We start from the raw sequence: 20697 nt of genomic DNA, 5'->3' as shown, positions 1-20697 counted from the left end.
ATTCTGTCAAATGGCTCTTCATTAATCAAAGTAATTTCTGCCTTTGTGGGCATGGGCCAGTTTGATCAGACCATGGCAGAAGTGCACAACATGGCTTAGGCAGCAGATTCTGCCAGACCAGGAGCTTTTCTAGGGGTTTAATCACATTGAAGAAAAAAGGGTACCACAGGTAAGTCTGGTATTTTGAAAAATATCCCCTTTCTGAAAGAAAATGATTTTACAAACATTAGTAATTCAAAAACCTCTCTTCCAGCAGACTTCGTGAAGTATCTGCCATGTAAAAGCCATAAGGGCCATGTACTGCTTTCTGAGGTTTATCTCACACCTTTTAACTTCCAGCCTCCACATGGGGCTTGGACTATCCATCTATTTCTTCAATATGGGGTAAGAGCAGAATTTTCAAGGATTTACTTGAGCACTGTCTGTGTGTGTAAAATTGTCCCACTGAGCTCAGTGGTAACTGAAAGAAAGAATGGGAAGGACATGTGTGGTTAGCCAGAGAAATGGCAATGCCTGGAACTCGCTAAGAGAAAAGTAGCCTTCCATACAAGTGAAGAACTGTCCTTTAGCACTGTTGTTTTAGAACTAAAGCACGCCTGTGAGTTTGGCTTCAATAAATCATATTACACAGTCAACCATGAGGACTCGATGGAGGGCTTTCAAGACCAAAACCACAAGCTTTTATACCCCAGATGATCACCTAAAATGAGAATTCCTGTTTTCAGAATGGCAGAATAACATATTGAGCTCATGAGTGCCATGCCTAACTCACACTGAAATCTTACTTCCCCTGAAATCAGTGGTACTTCTTCTTTGAATATTAATGGTGCCTCATTATACTTGACATGCCATTGGGAGTGGCACCCACAGGAATTCGCTCACTGCCATAGTTCATTGACATTAGGACTTCTTCAAGCCTCTAACTTGGAGAAAATCAAATACTTCCCATCTTCTTTTCTCACAATGGCACAAAGGGAAAAGTGGAATCTCATAAACACATCCCATTTTGGGGTCAACTCTATTTTTAATGGAACTGCTGTCCCTACTCTACAGAACAGAGATAGTCTTCACCGAGGCATTTTTGAGTGGCAGGCAGCAAGGAGGAATTTGGGATTAGTAGTGGAGCAGCAATGTGGGCTGTTCTGCCTTCTGGCTTGTCCTTGGATGCAGTGTGCAGGGCAGCGGCTCCTGGGCAGTGGTTTCCTCCTGCATTCACTGGTCCCGTGGATGTGAGGTGGATGGCTCCTGGTGTGCCAGTTGCACACATACATAACATGAAAGCCTCTTTCAGTTACGTAGGAGCAGAGCACATGGGAATCTTTGGGACAGAGCTGACTGTGGAAGCTCATAAAATTGCATTATATTCTGGTTCTAGTCACAGGCACAGGTGGTTTAGCAGAATACAGCTTTGCTGTCAGCTTTTTCTCTTGTACACTCATTGCAACAGATGGTGAAAGGATTGTTGGGGGTTTTTTTTTAAATACAAGCCAATGCTACTTTTTCTTAGGAAACTGCAGTGTCTGAGTAAATTCAGTGAGTAACAGCATAATCCATTTTTTGCAGCCTGGATATTATGGATCCATCTGGCCTTGGGATCAGCCCTTATTGTCTCATTGACAGATACGTAAAACAACAGACTTAAAAACAGAGAAGTAAGCAGTTACAAATAGGTGGTACTTGGTTATGACTAGTTTTTCAGGCACACTGTGATGTAGTGGAGACAAACTGCTCTGTTGTTGGCCAGAGTCTCCTCCACCAAAACTCACGTGCCTTGCACTGCTGTTGTTGGGAGCTTCTCAGCATTGAGCTGTGACTCACAGTGACAGAGGTACCAGCCAGATGTTCTCCTCCAAGCACTGCACGTGAGGTACAGGAATGAGCTTCAGGCATTCTGGCACCAGTTCCTGACTCCACTGTAGATTCCTGCTGCCTCGTATGTCTTTCTGTGCCTCTTTGCTCCATGTTGGATGGGGATGTGACTTCCTGACTCACAAATGTGTTGTGTTGTGAGAGGTTCAAGCGCTACTGTTCTGCAGTCAGCTCTGTAGCTGAAGTGAAACAGATGCCTCCCACAGGTGTCCTGGAGCAGTACGGCATTTTGGGGGCATATTTAACCTCAAATGAAAGTATCACTCAGGTCATGTACTTGGGGAGGAAGTTTTTGGGTGTTTGTGATGGGTGTTGTTGACAATAATCTCGGTCTTTCACGCTGACTTTGGAAAGCTGTTTTAGTGCAGCTAGATAAAAGGCATTTCTGCCTTGATCCTTCCATTGACCCCCTGCATATTTCCCTATAATCCAAACCCTCTGCACAATACCCACACAGCACAATCCGCATTCCAAGAGACCATATGCTTCATTGCCTTAAGCAGTTCTGCTCTTCCCTGCCTGCTTCTTGAAGCAGTTGTACATATATATAATAATAACTGAAATGACTGAGCAGAAATACAGTAAAAGAAATGGCTGTAGCTTGGGAGTGACCTCGAAAAGAGGGGACACTGTGATGTGCTGGTGAGGCACAGAACACATCAAGAGCTGAGTTCCACAGCCATTGACATGTCGTGGGCAGCTGAGGAAATCCAGCCTTTCACATCTTCTCTTGAGAGCAAGGATTGAGCTGCTGTGTTGCCACGTGAAAAATGTTGTTAATTCCTGTCTTTTTTTGTGTCTGTTACAGTGTTGTACAGAAGTACATATCCATTTATCTACATTGCCATATTCACAGCACATAAAGCTTGTCAAAGAAGCAATAATGCCTATTAATGCTCAAAATTATTCCTTTTCTAGTATAGTCTTTCACTCAAGGAGCAGGAAGAAGATAGAAATTAATAATTCCTGGGATTTTTAACATGGGATAGCACATGCTGATTTAAGGAATAGGAAAAATAGGTGTGTCCATGTGTAAACAGAAGTTACATGAGTTTATTTAATTGTAAAAGCAAAAAAAAAAATTGTTTCCACTTACATTGAAGAACAAAATAGCTACGTTTTTCAAAACATGTAAAAACCTTCATAAGAATGGATATCCTAGAAATTTAGTGTATTTCTCCCCCATTCTTACAGAATTTTTAATATAATTCTCTATGAGTATTTTTGGTTTTCTTCAGAATAATATTTTTAATTATATGTACTCAAATTCTCGAGATATTTATACAGCCTCTCTTTATGTATCTCTGAAGCCCTGGATGCTGCAGGACTGCATTTCAGCACTGTGACACAAATGATGGAGAGAGTCCTTTCTGGGTACAAGAGACTTGGGGTGTGCTCTCTGCTCTTGGTTCAGTTATAAATCTATAAAAATATATATACACTCTGCTACTATTATTAGCAATCCCCTGCATGGGTTGGGAAAGCAATGCTCTCCTTAGCCTGGGTTTACATGACTTGATTTTTGAAGCCAAGTTCCCTGGATCCTCTGTAACTGCCTAATCCTGTGCTTAAGGATAAATTCATCACTTGAATCCTACAACTAGTGACTTGAATAACTTACACTAACGTGGTGCTCAAACTGGCTCAGTGCAGCAGGCTGATTTTCACCTTAGGGTCCTTCACATTTCCCTAGGAAATGCATGAATACATTAGTAGCAATTCAATGGAATATGTTGGTAACATAATTTGGAAGAGAGGAAGAGCCACAATGACATTTTGCCTGATCTATACCTATAGCAATTTCCAAGTTGTTACACACACACATATAAATATACACATACATTTACATATATATGTATGTATGTGCCCAAATATTTCTAAAACCAACCACAGCCTTTCAATTGTGTGTGCTGTGATTCATCAGCAGCAATAGTTTTTGGCAGGGACATAATTCCAAATCTTCTGCTGAAGATGCCTGCCAAAACGTTGTTGGACAGAGATAGGATGAGGAAAGTTATTTATAAATGGGGATAATTAGGTCCTGTGCTTATTAGTGTTGAGGATGAGACAGAAAGACGGCATATGTAGTAATGAGTATTGTAATAGGAGAAGATGCTCTCCATGGTTTTCTAATAGATGTTGATAGAAATAATGTTGATAGAAAAAAATAAAAACCCTTCTCAGGTAAAATAACATAATTATGTGCTGCTCCCAGCTACTAGATTCAGACTGGGAGTGTGTGTACTATGCTGTAGGACAGGTTTCAGATTAATGGAAACTTGGAATACTTCCACAGGATCCAGGTGCTGACTGTCATAACTGAGATTAGGTTGTTTCCTCAGTCCTGGACTCTGCATTTTGTGTTAAGGCAAAAACAAACCCTGATCAGACATAGGAACTGCATTAACTCCTCTTATTTGGAAGCAGTGCTCACAACCACACCATCAGGAGAGAGCACTGTGCTGTCTGGTGCTCTGCTCACCACCTCTGTCAGCAGAGGCAAGGCTATTACTGTGTTCCAACAGTCATGTAGATGTATGTTACACCCCATTTTTCTTCAAGAGATACTGTCACTGGGACAAATTCATCTTTCCATTGGTATTCTCCCTAGAGGTGTAAATCCAGTGAGAGCCGTATGAAATTCATCCCCGCAGGGTCTGAAGGGCACCCATGCTCACAGACTCTGCACAGCACCCAGGACAATGCTCTCAGCCAGTTACTACAGAAGAGTTGGTAACATCACACAGTGAGTCAAGAGAATTGCAATTAATATTAAAGATTTCTTAGCTCCAGGCATTGTACCAAGCTTACTAGATAGTGTGACTAATGTGTAGGAGACACTTAAGCACACATCTGTGTTGAAACAGTTGAATATCCCATTAACTTTTCTTACTTCCAAGCTATTTGGACTGGTTGCACAATGCTTGGGATTTTTATGGCCTGAAGCTCCTGAAGTCTCAAGTAAATGGTTGCTTTGGGGGTTTCTGAGTTTTTCATTAGAGGTGAGGGGAAGAAGTAGTCTTCAGCATTGCAGAGAGAAGCTTGAAATACAAAATTGGATTCCCTCCAACAGTCATTATTTCCTGCACAGTGTGGGGGTTTTTTAACGCTGGCACAATACCGACACGGTTCAGTGCCTTCAGAAAGATTATTCATATATTTGAAGGTAGGTGCAGTGTAAGCAAGTGCCTGGCTTGGCCTCAGCCTTGGTCTCTCTGAAGGGGGGGTGGTGCTGGAGAGTTCTTCTGGCTAAATCGCAGCCGCAGCTGCTATTTGTGCCCTGTCACCAGGGGAGAATGTCCCCTGTGTGGCTGAATATCAACCAGGCTCTCCAGACCTGGAGTTAGCATCACTTCCCCCAAAACTATTTCATCCCAGGGTTTTGCCTACACATCCTCAATGCAGCCTGTATGTGAAAACACTGCATTTAAATGCTGTTGCCAAAAAAAGAATCAGCGGGGTTTAGACAGCCTGTGCCAAGCTCATCCCTAGGGTGATTTTTTTGAAGTAAAGCAGGGAATATCTAAAACAGCTCCTGGCAGAGAGATAGGAAAGGATATTTGGGGGAGCTAGAATTTTGCCTTTGTATTTCTTGTAAAGCATTAAAAGGATCCTTAGAACTAGAAATCTCCAAAAGTGTGTAATTAAGTACGTCACGGTGTCTCAGATGGTTCTGTAGGCAGAGCACTCTCTTTCCTGCTAAGGGAATTTTGCAGAGCAGGTTTTTTAGTGGCTTGCAAGGGCACCTAAAAGCAGTGCTGGGTTTACAGACTGCAGTGCCTAAATATTAAATGCTCAATAGTGACAGTTACTATCAAATGCAATAGAAGACAACACTGTCAAGACCATAACAACTATTTATTTTTCTTTCTAAAACAAAAAAAATAAAACAGTGCAAAGAGAGATCAGCTGAACTTTACAAAAGCAGCATGTGCTGTTGCAAAAGCAAATTCTCACTTGCTAATCAGGATTAGGAGAAATGCCTGAGTTATTTCATTGTTGGGAGCTATCAGCAGCACCTGTGCTTCATTAGCAAAATCGAAGTTTACTGTTATCTAAGACAAAAACGTTGGGGGGGGCAGGTGGTCCTTGAGGCAATGATATCAAATCCCCTTTTGTTTACTGGAGAATGATTACAGTGCAATACTTTGCTTATGTTTCTATTCTTTAGACCATCTGTTTCAAATTAAACCCTTCTGGCGGGATACATCATCATTTATTAGAGCGTTACATTAGATAATGCAGTGTTAGTATGGCTGTTATAAACCCTTAGTTTCATGAGTGTGACTTCAGGGACAGAACTGAGGTGTTTACTTAATGAAAGCGCCAGAGACTGTTAATGAAACTGGTTTTCCAGTTCAGAAATGACTTTTTTTATAGGTCTTTCACAATTACATTTTTGGTGTGTCTTGATTTGCAACTCTGAATGTGTTTGGTAGAGTGAAAACTTCTGGCTTTAGATGACTGAAAGCAAAGGTACTGAGAAGGACTTGTCAGTAACAAACTGTGAGACACCTAATGCTGGAAACACAATCCCTGCACAGCATGGGCTGACAGCCATTTCCATAGGTCTCCAATGCCTTGGAGCATTCAAGGCACACCCCATGTGATTCTAGAGCACACAAAGATCTGGCAGGTAATACCCCCACATCTGATGGAATTTTTTAGGTTTCATTCTTGTCCTCTGCAGAAACTCTTTTTTTTATGCTTTCCATCAGAGGCAAGGCTTCATACAGCAATAGAGAGAAGACAGGCTTTGATCCTAGAACTATCCTGTCACTGCAGTCTCAACGATTTGGGGACAGTTTAAGAAGTACAAGGAGACTACTCTCCTTGCAAGGAGACTTTTTTTTAAAATTCACAGTCTCGGTGTACTAAACAAGCTCAGTCACTCCTTTCTAAAGGAGTAGGGAAAGCAGTTCAGTCCCAGGAAAGAAGAGCAGTTCCTCATAGTTATACTTGAGATACTTCAGTTCACCAGTGATGCCCGCTGTTACTAAAATAATTTCTTTCAATCTGCTTCAATTAGAAAGATGGTGACTGTGAGTACAAAATTAAGAAATTGATTAATCATGCATGATATCAAGACTTCACATACTTTAGATAAGGCAAAGCCTACTTTTAAATATGCTTATAGAGAGTGTGCCCGGGGAAGAGCACAAGTCTTTCATCTTAAATGAGCTTCTCTTTTTTTTTTTCTGGTCAAAGGAAATCTGAAGAATCCTCTACTAGGTGATTCACACCACCTAGATTAAATTCAAGATCTGGATCACTGCTAAAGTACATATATGTAGAGTTTCTTTCATGCCAAAATCTCCCAAAATTTTGTGCTGTATTTACCCAACACAGTATTTGTCCTGCTTACCCTTCAGTGATGCAGTCAGATACCGTCAGGAAACCAGCATCTGCTTCAAAATCTTTGGTTTTTAACTGATCAAATCATACTAACCAAAGCTGCTTAAAACCAGTATTCTCTCTTGCTCTATAAAAAAATAAAAATTATTAAGTGGGCTTAAGTAGCATCATTTTATAACCCAAAAGTTTAAACTAGTGTATCATTTAAATGTTGCAGGGTCTGAAGCAGGCCAGGATGACATCAATATTTCCTTTAAGAAGGCCAGCACTAAGTCCACAGCGTATGTCTGAATACATGTGGTTCAAATGACATAATATTAACTTTTTTCTCTCTCTCTGTAGCTCTTTTGAGAATAAATTTACACTTTTTTTTTTTACATTGGGAAGGTGATACATGGTGAGTAAATATTTTTGAGGTCATAGAAGAGGCTTTACAAAACCACTTTTGCCTTGTTTCACATGTCCTTTTATTACTCTGTTTTGTCTAAAAAAATGCCTGAAAGTTCATAAATTTTGCTTGCCAGTTGAAGGCTAGAGACCTGCTCTTGATCTCCCTTTAGCTAATGGTAAAATATCCAAACACTGACTCATCCCTGTGGTGATCCAAGTCCCATCCAGAGATGAGCTGTTTGTATTCCTGGTGAAGTTAACCCTGGGGGCTGCCTGGGCCTGCTTGTCCCACAGGGTTTTTCTGCATGCCAGAGGAAACCATTTGTTGGGCCCCACCTGTGCTGACCTTTCTGCCTTTTGCTGGCTGACTTACCTTCTCTTTGTTCTGGTCACAGCATAGTTCAGAGGCTGCCCTAACCTAGGGCATCCTCCTTGAAGGTATCTCTGCATCTAACCAGAGAAATGGGGTAAGCCCCTGGGAATCATCCCTGAGGACTGGACCTGTGGCATTGGTAGCACAAGCATTTACTGTTTTTGCTAACAGAATAATTCCATTAGTGGGCATCAGTAGGTTGTTATCCTCTTAGATGGATTTTCTGCTTACAGATGAAATACAACACAATAAAACTGGATTACAATAGCAGCAAATATAAATAGGTATGAAAAGAACAAAGAGCAAGAAGCTGGGTAGTTATTGATGGAACACAGGACTGTATGTTCAAATTAATGGTAACCTTCAACAAATTATTTTTAGAGGTTTTTTTTTTTACATAATTGAATTGCAATTTTTACAAAGTGGTAAGTGTAATCTAATTAAAAATAACATTTTTGGACGTACTGAGGAAAATCTAAGGTAATCTCAAAAGACTTTTGAACATAAATTGTCTAAGTGTATTATTACCTAACCCAAGCAAAAATAAACTGCAGAATGGCGCATAGGCACTGGAGATTCCTGATGGTGAAGTGTGAGTGCAGAAGAATGACAGCCAAAATGCAGCACGGAGGCAAACAATCAATATTATCCATTTTCATTTTCTAGCACAATGAGATTGCCCAGATGTTCAGCAATACTTTTTTTGTGCTGAGGAAACAATTTTGACTGTTGCTTAACAGCAGTCTGAAGCTTTCCTGGTGGTGAGCAGAGCTCAGCTCTGGTGTGTTTGGTGACACTATCATGCACTCAGGAAACTTGCCTGTGTTTATTACTGGGACTTTGACCCCAAATGGCAGATTATTTGTGCAAGCAATGCACCTCGAATAGCACTGAAATTTCAAACTGAACCATATGATTTTAGAATTCAGTTCAAGCAACTGAGAGATTAATCTGGAATTCTTTTATTTGTCTGATCTAGCTTCAACCTGCCCCTGTCCCCAAGTGAGCGATGGTATCTGGTGCAATTTTTTCCTTCTTTTGTGAGATGCTGGAAGTCAAATGGGATTCAGGTTAGAGAGCAGGCTAGAGGGGAAGAGGTAGGACACAAGTGGAACCATTGAATGGAGAATAAGTATTACTAGGGATAAAAGAGAAAAGGCATCATGAGAGGAAAGATTTAGAAGGCATTTGCAGGACTCTGGGAGACTGAGACCTGGGGAAAAGGGACCATGCTACTTTAGGAGAAATTGGATGTTTTTTCTTCTGGGCTCTTGGTAGGAAGAAACATACAAAGTACAAATACACACACCTGCCTATATAATAAGATATATGGAAGAAAAATAATAAAATTAGCATTTTAAAGCTATATAAGAAGAAACAGCTGAGTATCTTAAATACAGAGAATGAGCAGGCAAGAAGGATAAAGGAGGGTCTGTGGCAGATTTTCATCAGGGTTAGATTCTCATACGTGACCCCTGGGAGCCCCTGTTGGTCCGTGAAATGCCCCAGAGCCAAAGGACGTGTGCTCCAGTCAGATGTGTCTCCTCTGCACCGTATGTGTGTGAAGCAGAGACACGGAGTGGTGGACAGGGGAAAGACACTCCACTGGAAAAGCTGGAAGGTGGCTTCACTTGAACAGAAAGACCGTTTTCTTTTGGATAGGCACAACGTTCTTGTGCACCTGCTGTCAGCGCCACAGGAGGCTGAGCGTGTTAACTCCAGGGCCCAGGGGAACACATCTCTGTGTGCTCGGGGAGGGGGGACAGGTTCTGGTCTCAGTGGCTCTGGAGTCACTCACACTGGTTGAAACCTGGCAGTTGGAAACTCTGCCCAGCTGGCATGCTAGTGGAATAACAGGAATAGTAGTATAGAATTTGTAGTGTGAGGAATGTGGGTATGGAGTTGGAGCTTGAACAGGTGGACGAGACTGGTAAGAATGCATAATTAAATATGCAAAGGCTGGATAATGGAATCTCTAAAATCTGCTGACATCCCAAGGTCCACATTCAGAAGCAGTTCTGTCACCATTTGCAAACTGCTGAATCTGACAGGTAGAAACCAGTGCTGAATTTGGAATGTCAGCTCAGGAAAAGGGGGGTGTCTGTTCTGGTTATCCTTCCCTGAGGCCTCTGTTGTGAGGTTATGACAGCACCATTGCCCATCTAAAGGTAATTAACATTCCAGTTCCACCATATCTTTCTTCTGCACAAGGCAGTGCGTGGAGCTGTAATGAGCTCTGGCTTCTGAAAGGAGTCTCCGTGTGAAGAGGGGAGCAGCATTCAGGCCAGAGGCCCAAGCGGTGGGACAGGAATGCCTGAGGGGTGCTGCCAGCTCGGCTCTGTGGAGTGCACCTGGCTGATAACCACTTTTATTTCCGAAAATGTAGGTTCCTGGTTTCCAGTGCCAGGGACCCAGTGCTGCCTGTAAGAGATTGATTCCTGTATGACAGAATCACAGAATCACTGGGGTTGGAAGGGACCTGGAGACCACCCCGTCCAAGCCCCCGGCCAAAGCAGGGTCACCAAGAACAGGTGACACAGGAATGCATCCAGGTGGGTTTGGAATATCTCCAGAGAGGGAGACTCCATGACCTCCCTGGGCAGCTGTTCTACTGCTCTGCCACCCTCAACATGAAGTTCTTCCTCACATTGAGGTGAAACTTCTTGTGTTTCAGTGTAAGGCCATTGCTCCTCATCCCATCACGGGCACCTGTGCAGAGCCTTCTCTTCAGACTAAACAGGCTCAGCTCCCACAGTCTGCCTTCGCAAGAGATGCTCCAGACCCATCTTCTTTGTGACCTCTGCTGGACCCTGTCCAAAAACTCCTGGTCTTTGTTGTACTGAGGAGTAGCTGGACACAGTGATAAGGCTCAGGACTTGTAATTAGCTATGCTGGACTTGGCAGTGCTGGGTTAGTGGTTGGACTCAACGTACAGGTCTCTTCCTTCGACTGGTCACCGCACAAGGCGGTTAAACCGGGCAGGGCTGGCGGGGATCCCCTGCCCAGCCCCACACGGTGACCCGGCTGGGGCGGAAACCGGTTTGGGAGCGGCCAGGCAGAACCAGCCCCTGAGCCCGGCCTGAGGCGGGCGCAGCCCCGCGGGCACCGCGGCTCGGGGAGAGGGGGCCGAGCCGAGCCCGTAAGGGTCACTGAAGGGCCGGGGGGTCGGGGGGTCTGTGCAGCCCCGTGCTCCCCGTTCGCGGAGGAATCTTGCCCCGCGCCGCGCTCCGTCTGGGGCGGGGCGGGGCGGGCGGCGCGGGGCGGGCTCGCCGGTGAGGGGCTCGCGGCCGCCCCGCCATGTCGGTCCGCCGCGCCCTGGCGCTCGCCGCCTGCGGGCTGGCGGGCGGCTCCGTCCTGCTCTCCGCCGTCGTCGTGGGCAAGCAGCCGGCCCGCGGCGGTGGCGACAGCGAGCCGCGCCCGGGGGGCTCCGCCGTGCCCTCCGCCGCGCCGCCCGGCTTGCTGCTGCTGCCGCCCACCGCCTCCTGCCCGCCGACCGCCGGCTGGATCGAGAGACCCGCCGGCACCGGCAGCTACTGGGACAGCAACTGGGACAGGTGGGCGCGGCCGGGATGCGGTGGCGGGGCCGCCTCCTCGCCTGGGGAGGTCGCAGCTGTGGTGAGGGGTCGGGAGGGGATCAGCGGGGGCGGCGGGAGCTCCCCTGAGCCCCCTCCGGAGCCCCGCGGGGGAGCGGGCTCGGGGCGGGGCCCCTCGGGTCGGGAGGCCCCGGAGCCCTGCGGGAGCAGCCTCCGGCCCCACGGGGCAGCCCCGAGGCGAGGCAGGGACCCCACGAGTCGTTTCCCGGGGAAATTCCGTGTGGTGACCCGCTCAGAGTAGAATGCAGTTGAAGTTCGTGAACACCCGTGGAACGCTGGAGCGCCCCGAGTGCTGTGCAGGGATGTGCCAGCTCTGGGTTTTGTTCACATAGCTCGGAGACTTACCCTGTGCAGATCCCTTTATTCTGATGCTTTCAGCCAGCGAGACCGCCAAGCCTCAGGCTTGTGATAAATGTAAGCACTGGGCAGAGGATGTGCCCTTTTTTTTTTTTTTTTTTTTTTTTTGGACCATGTCTCGGTGTTGCTCTGTGTCTGCACCAGGGTTTTTCAGCTCGGCAGCAGCTCCCGTGTGGATGCCAAGCGCTCTCACGTGCTGGGCAGGCACTGGGCCTGCTGCTCGTGTTGGCCATGAAGCTGCCTGGTCTTAAATCCTTGTAAAGGCAGCGGCGCTTTGAAGCCTGCTCAGTCGTGTTCTTCAGCGTTGAAACACGTTCACGCAAAGGGTTGACTACATTTTTTCTGAATCTTTAATTGGAACGTGCAGATATCTGTATTGAGCTTTGGCTCATTTAGCTTCTGTCTGCTAGAATTATCTCCCAGGGGAGACTTATGTCAGGCTCCAGTTTAATAATAGTAAATCCAAACCTAAGCACTAACAGATTTTTATTGTATAATGCATCGTTTTGATTTTTGAGAGGCTACAGGATCAAATGCTCGTATAAAGAGGTCTTTGTACACCCCCGTGATAAAAATAAAAGCGTTATTAAATAAAGTTGCAACTGGTTACACAGTTACACTGAGGGAGATACTAAAGCTGCTTGTTTAACTGCCACTCCAGGCCTTCCTGGTTCTGCTAAATGGTTGATTTTCTTCAAGGATTTTAAAGTACTTTCAGACTCATGTAATTTTTTTTTTAAACCAATCCAGGAAGTAGAGACTATAAGTGACAGAGCTGTCGCCATTGCCGGAACAAATATGGCCAGATAATACTTCCTAGCAGTTCAGAATAGCATATCCCCATTCCTCATAGTGTGCAAACAGTAGGAGTGTGAATATATTACCGTAGATTAATTTGTTTTCTGCTGCTTGCAGTCTACCAGTTGGTGTGCTGTGGCCTGCTTGAAATCTTAATCTTGACTTTTGGATGTTGTTGGCAGAAGCACTTAGTGAGAAAAGTTGTTAAATGGCTTATAAATACATAGACTATCTGACCACTGCTCTTTGGGGGCAGGGAATGTTCAGGAAGTCAAATCTTGAGCAGATAACCAGATACTACAATATTCTTAACAGCCGATGGCTTTTCAGGTTTGAAACAAACGAATGCAAATATCAAACTTGTTATTGGTCAGATAGGGTATCACACTTGGGATGTTGCATTGGTCTGTGCCACTTGCACAGGAATTGTGCAGCTCAGTTCTCAGAGAAGACAGATCTAGTTTCATTCATGTGGAATACTTTATTTCAGATATCAGATGAGTTAGTCCCTTTGCTGCTTTACAAATGTTCTTGAATTGATTTTAGAGATTTTTTTTGTTTTCCCATTGTATCTTGCCAGCAGTATAGTTTCCAGTGAATCAAAAGAAGTATCCTGTGAAATAGCAATAGAACTTCTTACTGGACTATTGTTTACTTTTTAATGCCTTGCTGAACTTTAACAGCTTGAGGAATGTGTAGATCCTCATTGTTTAATGGAAATCATGTGTTCAGTAAAGCAAAATGGAGGCAGGAGGGCTTTGCACAGCCACTCTTGCTGTGAGAAATAGGTATGTGAAACAGCAATTTTCTATGAACAAATTACTTTGTCCCAAACTGAATAAAAATTATTTTTGATTAAAAAAATCTATCATCAAATAAACAAGTTTAATAATGGAAGAAGTGATGTCTGGTATGAATGAAATACGCTCTGGAGTGACATAGCAAAAGGATTTGTATTAATGGAGTGGAGGATCAGTGCAGAGAGCAGCCCAGACTAATGTGGGGAAGGTTTGGACAGGGTTGGTGGTGATGGTGCAGGGATGGTGCTGGCGGTGGGAGATCTGTGGCACTAAACCTGTGATAGCAGGGACAGGGGAAGATCCCCATGCCCTCAGGAGGAACCAGGTCAGCTGTCTGGGTGATGTGCAGAGCAGGGTGCTCATGTGCACTGTGACAAGTGGAAGAGAGATTAAAGTGGCATGAGGGGAGAGAGTGCTGAAAAAGATGGAAGCATAAATAAGCACTCCAGGCTGAAAAATAAAAAAAAGTTTTACTGGAGAGACCTGATGTGACCTAGTTTAAAGCAGAAAATAATTCCCAATGTGCACTGCAGAAGGTTGGAGTCTTTCTAGGATGTTGTTGGGGAGAGTGGTTTTTTAGTCATTTGATGCAAATGTGATTGATAAATTGCAAATTGTGTAGGTGTTATCACAGGGCCTTTTAGATATGGAGCATTTTCTTTCTTTAATGGTCAGTCAACACCTTTTCCCCTTTTCCTGAGTATCCTTCCTGGTTAGTTTTTCTTGTCAAAAACCCTACTATTATACCCTACAAGTTTTTCTGTTGCTCACTGCTTTTGTTTCCCAAGAATTAATTCAGGTGGCTGGCACTAAGTGGCAAATTTACCTATGTCAAGTCACGCCTCTTAACCTATGACATCAACTTTTTTTTTCATGCAGGCATTTATTTATACCTTTCACGGAAAGGTTTGAATCACTTTCATGGTACAAGTGGCTAAATTGTCAGTTTTAGTTCTTCAGCTATATCTGGAAATAAGGCAAGACAATATATCTGTAAAATTCCCCTGCCTCTTAGTCTCCCCAATCTAAAAATGACTCTTTAAAATGTGTTTGTTTAGACGTGAACCACTGGCTCTTATCAACCTCAAAAAGAAAAATGAAGAAACCGGGGAAGAAGAACTTGCCTCTCGCCTAGATCACTGCAAAGCAAAAGCCACCAGGCACATATTCCTTATCCGCCATTCCCAGTATAATTTGGATGGCCGGGCTGATAAAGACAGAACTCTGACCCCACTGGGTAGGTATCACTACCAGCATCATACTTTGCATTTTGAGGAAATTATTTTTCACATGTGCTGTCCTGACGAGTACAGGTCAGTAATTCAGCACTGTTTCGGGTCTTGCTGCCAATCCTTAATCCAGTTTCTGGATTCCTTTGCGGCAGAAAGATGTCATGAGTAAGTTTGTTTTCTTCATTTTTGATCCTCTAAATCCAAATGTTAAGATGTGATTTAGAGAGTTCTAAACACACTCAGTTGTAAAGAAACTTGTCAAAGGAAATTATGAATTATCTTAAGGTTGCTTGAGCAAATTTTCATCCAGCTGATGTTATTCCTAAGGGCTGAGGCTTTTAAACTCTGCTCCACTGAGACGGATTTTTCTTAAAAGGTGACTTGTGTTTCTTGTCATTTAATCTGCTGATTTATTAAAAAGAAAACACCTCTGACTTTCAGTTGGAGTGTTTATAATTAAATACATTTCACTTTTGCTGCTGTCACTGCTTCTGGAAAAACTGCTAATCAGTTACGTGAAATGAGGATAACCTCTGTTGGTGTTAATCTTAACTCACTGATCCTGTGACTAGGTCTCAAACGCTAATTAGTATTATTTTTAATAGTGTACTTTAAAAGCATTGGACACTTCCTTGATTTATATATGTGCCAACACTATTTTGAGAGGGGGAAGAATTTTTATTGTGGGCTTTTTTTCCACTCACATCTCAATTACTGGTGTGCAAACAGGAATGAAATGCTAATTGCAGGCCTCAAGTGCTGTTTTAAACTGGTAACAAAGCATAATCTTAATCCTGGCTCATCCTGTGCCTTAAGTAAGTGACTTAACCTGTCTGTTGTCTTTTCACCTGCCTGCATGAAAGGTGGGATGAACCTTCCTGAGGCTGCCCAGGTGCTGTGAACTGTGCCAAGCTGGTGTTGCCTTTATGAACGACAACACACTGTCAGGCCTGAGGGGTCTGTTGCGTCCTTGGGATGGTGCTAGCAGGGCTATTGAATACTTCAGTGAAAGTTGCTGAATAAGTTTTTTTGATTTTTTTTTTTTTTTTTTTTTTTACTTAAAACAAACAATTTTTTTCCTACCAATGGAAGTATGACTTGAAATTGTCCAACCAGTAAGCTTGGCCTGAGTAAGTAGTGGCTCTAATAAAAATGTTTTCCAGTTGTTTTTTGAAAGGAAAACCCTGGCATTGATGGAGACCTTTTATGTCTGCTGGACAACTCTCTTGGTAGTTTGCCTGAGGTCCTTATGAGTGTGTCACCAACTTACATAATGAATGTACTTTTTAAGGTCGAGAGCAGGCTGAACTGACTGGACACAGGCTGGCAAGCTTGGGATTAAAATTTGATCAGATTATCCACTCCTCCATGACTAGAGCAACTGAAACAACTGAAATTATAAGCAAACATCTCCCAGGTAAGAGTTCCTTTAATTTTTCATTGTCTTCTGATCCTTAAAACTGCTTCCAGTAGAATTCTAAGCTTGTCCTTAAGGTTGAGATATTATTTAGCCATTTTCCAGCCCTGTGTGAATGTATTTATAAAGAAACCTACCGCCGTAAATCTGCTTGGTTCCAGTTTATCTTTAAAAGTACAAATACACTTTTTCAAAGTGTAACAGACAGGGAAAACAGCTTGCTGTTCTGTTCACAACTGGAATAAGTTGTCTTGCTGATGGTAAAACAGTTTTGTTGGAGAGATCCATATCGCTTAACAGAAGTGGGTAGACTAAAATGGACTTTAGGATGGAGAGTAAGCCTTCCTCAAAGAAAGACTGTGAAAAATGTATTGATTGTAGAGTTGTGGGGCTGTTTGTAATGGCATGTGAACTCCTTTCTGAATGTGTATCTAATATTTCAGGAGTCAAAAAGATCAGTACTGATCTGCTGAGAGAGGGAGCACCTATAGAACCAGACCCTCCCGTCTCCCACTGGAAACCAGAAGCTGTGGTAACTTTTTCTTTAAAGTTTTCTTTATGTTTTTTTTTAGTATACTCTGTATGGACAGTAGCAGTAACTTGCAGTGTCTGAGCTGATGTTTCTTACCACAGCCCTTAGATAATTGCATACTTTCCTCCTCCCCAGTAAGTGTGCAGAACAGTTAAAATAACCTGCAGCCCTTGAGCATTAGTTCAGCCCCAAGTGTGCACCCCAATAACCAAGAGCTCTTGAGGAGAGAAGACCCCAGGAATGCAGACAGTGGCCCGTGCTGCTCTGAGCGGTGTGTAACTGTGACCTCGGTGCCTTTAGCAGTATTACGAAGATGGAGCTCGAATTGAGGCTGCTTTTCGAAACTTCATTCATAGAGCTGATGCCAAACAGGAGGAGGACAGCTACGAGATCTTTGTGTGCCACGCCAACGTCATCCGCTACATCGTGTGCAGGTACGGGCTGGCTGCTCTGTTCACCTGGGGCTTCTCAAGGGAGAGTTCACTGCAACAGGGTTGGCTTTTGGCACCACTGAGGGAGGAGATGTGTTGGTTTGACTTCTTTGAAGTGGGTGGAGATCAGTGCCTGCATTGTGAGCAGCTGCTTCTGCACCTTCATCAAGGTACTTTTGAAAATTAGAACACTTTCATTCTAATTCTAAAGCAAAAAAATGGTTAAATCGGTGAAACTTAACCTTTTTTGTCCATCTAGACAGTTACTTTAATTACCATATGCTTCTGCTTCCATAAGCCTGAGGGCTGGGCCTGTTGGAAAACATTACAAATAGAGCATTTGACTGGATGCGTCTCTTCGAGGTGACATGAATTTGATCCTGTATAATTAAAGATTGATTCAGTTTTGGGAATTCTTTACTAATGGATATTTTTGAGTTATGTTCAAGTTGCATTAGTGTGTTTTTGCAGTAACATCCAGTATTGGATTAAGGGGATCTTTCCGATAACATCAAGGTTGTTCATAAAGGAGAAAACAGTTCTGGATCTTTGCCTGTCTCTGTATCCAGTCAGCTGAGTCTGTTTTATTTCTCTTCCCCATCGACAAAGCACTGTCTGTAAGATAATTTGTCGTGAGCAGGACAGATGTGATTAAAGTTTAATCTGATCAATACCTACAACAATTTCAGCTAGCTTTATTTAGCTGAGCTAGTTAAATGCTGGCCTGTCTGCTTTAGAGCCTTTCAAAATTGCTGTACTTAAAATTATTGATCAGGTAAACAGAATATTCTTTCCTGTGCTAAAAAATACCATGTTGCTCCTGCCAAGGCTTCTTCTGAAAGACTTACATACTTTTTGCTGTTGCTTTCCTCTTCATTTTAATGTCTTTTCTGTGCCTTCTATTCCAGGCAGTCTGATAGGACAATTGAACACAATCCATGTAACATTCACTTCAAATCTAGCTTGGCTGTAGTGTTATTTAATTTCTTCAGCTTTCTACAAGACTGTCATAAGAGCCAAAACCAAGTTATTCCTCAGTATCACAGGCAAAAGCTGTTTGAGGCAGCATGGTATTTTTTCCAGCTGTTTAATACAATTGATGGAGCTCCTGGGGCTGTTGAGTTAGGAATTTCAGAATGGCTGCAGACCAGCTGTGATGCTGTGGAAGGCACAAGGTACTTTTTCTTGCCCTTCCTGAGGAATGATGTAGCTGATGGAAAGTAGTTCTGGTGAATTTCTTCCGTAGGCACGTGCAGGCCATTGGAGTGAATCCTGTGTCACTGCCTCTGCTGTGGTGGCGTGGCTGAAATGGAGTGTGACGGTCACTGTTTGCCACATCCACCTCATCTCTGCAGAGGTGGCCCTTGGGTGCTGAGCCAGCCTCTGCCCTGTCCCAGCTGCAGAGGTGTGGTGGTGCTGCAGCCTCGTGGGGACAGCCGGAGCCTGGGCCATCCCCAGCTCTGTCTGCGACAGGGCTCAGAGCACTCCCGGCAGCCTCGCTGCATTCCAGCTGCTACCTTCTGTCCACTTGAACTAATCCTGTCAGCAGTAATCACACCCATCTGGGGGACTCTGCTTAGCCAAGTGCACTCTTGGCCCCAGTCCAGTTACCAATGCTGCGGTTTTATATCAGTTCCAAAGAAAAGGCTTTTTTCCAAGGCTGACTGGGGGCATTGGTATGCAAGCTGCACACTGCCCACCAATTTTGATTTTCCCCCTCCTTCCCCTCCTTATCGGGGACAGAAGGTGATGCTGTGAGGGCATGTTAATTTAACTGCTCATGAATTAATAATATGTGTGGTTTTGTCACCAGAGCACTGCAGTTCCCCCCGGAAGGTTGGCTGCGACTGTCTCTCAACAACGGCAGCATCACTCACCTGGTGATACGTCCCAACGGCAGAGTGGCCCTTCGAACACTGGGTGACACAGGTTTCATGCCTCCAGACAAAATCACACGCACCTGACTGAGCACAATGGATGGATGACTGTCCAGGAGCTGCCTCTTGTCTCTTTGCACTAGCACATTCTGCTACAGTACCACTAGATTTTTATTACGTTGGGATGTGATGCTGTCTTAAAATGTCCTTTAGCCCCTTTCCTCCTTCATATTCATATCTGCCTTTCAGTCCAGAAAAGAAGAAACCTTTGTAAGCCTGAAGCTGTCCTGTCCTTAAGTATTCCCCAAAACTCAAAGCTGAGCTGTGGAATACAGAGATTGAATGTCTGCTCAGCAGTTGCAAGAGCACTGACTTTTCCCCCACCCCACTGTGAATTTCTCTAACCAAAGCTTGCTCCTGTGGGTATTTTTCTTGTGCAGGAAAGCGATTGGTGTGGGAGCAGCCTTGTATCACACTGCAGCTAAAACAAAAGGTGAGCCAGCTTGTTCCAGCGCCTGCAGAAGTGATAAACAGGGTATTCTGCTGTTCAAAGGACAAAGGGATAAAGCTTCAGTTTTTGTAAGCTGTTGAGTGTGTATGTTGATGTTGTCATTGTTCCCCTCTGCCCCCCAAAAAGCCCATGTAAACTGTGCCTGGAGGTTACGAGCATAAAGGAAAGAGGGTAAAAAACCATTTGACTCAGAGCCGTGGTGCTAGAACTAACCAATGCTTATATTAAGTGTTCCACCATCCTCAGAATGTCATTTATGATGTTCTTAAAAATATTTTTCAGTCTTGTAAAGCCTTTAACTAAAGCATGGTCTGGAGAAGGCTGTAGGGATGAGCCTGTAGCAGTAAGATGGGAGGAAAGGAAAGCAGCAATCTTCTCAAAGTGCTTTCAGTTACTGATGTATTTTTGAGTGCTCTTTCCCATTGATTTGTATGTGTTGATTCCTTACTTTCAGAGTAGAGCAATACCACCACAGAGTTCAGGGTCATGATGCTGCAGGTCAGAGGTCCTGCAACACTGGAGCAAACTGCTGTTGCTAGAATGGTGAGCAAGTGGCCGTGGGATGGCTTGTCCAGGCCGAGTGTATAGGACAGGCAGTGGGCAGAATGTTCCAAGTGCCTCCTTCATACAGCTCTGACACTGCTGGGTATGTGGGCGGGCTCAGAAGCATTCTGAAGCTTGCTGGGCACCTGAACTGATGTAGAAACTTGGCTCAGGTAATAGGGTGGAGGCTTGGAAAACTTCACCATAGGCATTGTCTGCCTTAGGGAGGGAGGACAGACTGTAGGACAGCAAATAGAAGTAGGACAGCAGGTGTAACTTGTTTGACAGGTTCTCTGATCAGTAAGGATGTTGATGAGATACTGTCAGAGCTGTAAGAAGCATAATCAGGGCACACAACCTATGGAGAAGAGGATTTAAGGGCTTGATACTGAACTGCTGCTCCATCAGGGTAAGTCCAAGGAACAGGGACTGGTAGGGAACAAACTGATTGTTGTGTAGTGTAAGGTGTGGGGGCAAGAGGAAACCATCATGCCGTATCTCTCATTGAGGTAATGAGAATAATTTATCAGTTTTTGTCTATTAACTTTTTAAACGTTTTGAATAAAATACTTGGTCTGTCTTTCTTTCCTGTCTCTTCAGCTGAATGGCTGCAGGGGGC

General features: G+C 44.0%; 1 protein-coding gene across 2 annotated transcripts; it reads left to right on the top strand.

Annotated features, from left to right (window-relative positions):
* Nucleotides 1-11248: 11248 nt before the first annotated feature.
* Nucleotides 11249-20662, top strand: PGAM5 (PGAM family member 5, mitochondrial serine/threonine protein phosphatase). Of its 2 annotated transcripts, none has more exons than XM_069031367.1 (6): nucleotides 11249-11541; nucleotides 14594-14772; nucleotides 16059-16184; nucleotides 16628-16716; nucleotides 17020-17150; nucleotides 18961-20662. In XM_069031367.1, exons 1-6 carry the CDS (start codon nucleotides 11285-11287, stop codon nucleotides 19109-19111), a joined length of 933 nt encoding a protein of 310 aa, XP_068887468.1. In that variant the 5' UTR covers nucleotides 11249-11284; the 3' UTR covers nucleotides 19112-20662. The 2 variants fall into 2 exon arrangements, with proteins under 2 accessions (XP_068887468.1, XP_068887467.1); XM_069031366.1 differs by having other exon boundaries at nucleotides 17017-17150.
* The last annotated feature ends 35 nt before the right edge of the window (nucleotides 20663-20697 follow it).

Source organism: Aphelocoma coerulescens, chromosome 15 (assembly GCF_041296385.1).
Source record: "Aphelocoma coerulescens isolate FSJ_1873_10779 chromosome 15, UR_Acoe_1.0, whole genome shotgun sequence".
NCBI lineage: Eukaryota > Metazoa > Chordata > Aves > Passeriformes > Corvidae > Aphelocoma > Aphelocoma coerulescens.
The sequence above is the reverse complement of the archived record's forward strand: the minus strand, read 5'-3'. Positions and strand labels throughout refer to the sequence as shown.

What these genes read in the sequence shown, in the direction of transcription:
- PGAM5 (XM_069031366.1), top strand. Translation starts at nt 11,285, where the DNA reads ATGTCGGTCCGCCGCGCCCTGGCGCTCGCCGCCTGCGGGCTGGCGGGC. An exon ending in ACTGGAAACCAGAAGCTGTG is followed by an intron (nt 16,717 to 17,016) that starts GTAACTTTTTCT and finishes CGGTGCCTTTAG; the next exon opens with CAGTATTACGAAGATGGAGC. An exon ending in ATCCGCTACATCGTGTGCAG is followed by an intron (nt 17,151 to 18,960) that starts GTACGGGCTGGC and finishes TTTTGTCACCAG; the next exon opens with AGCACTGCAGTTCCCCCCGG.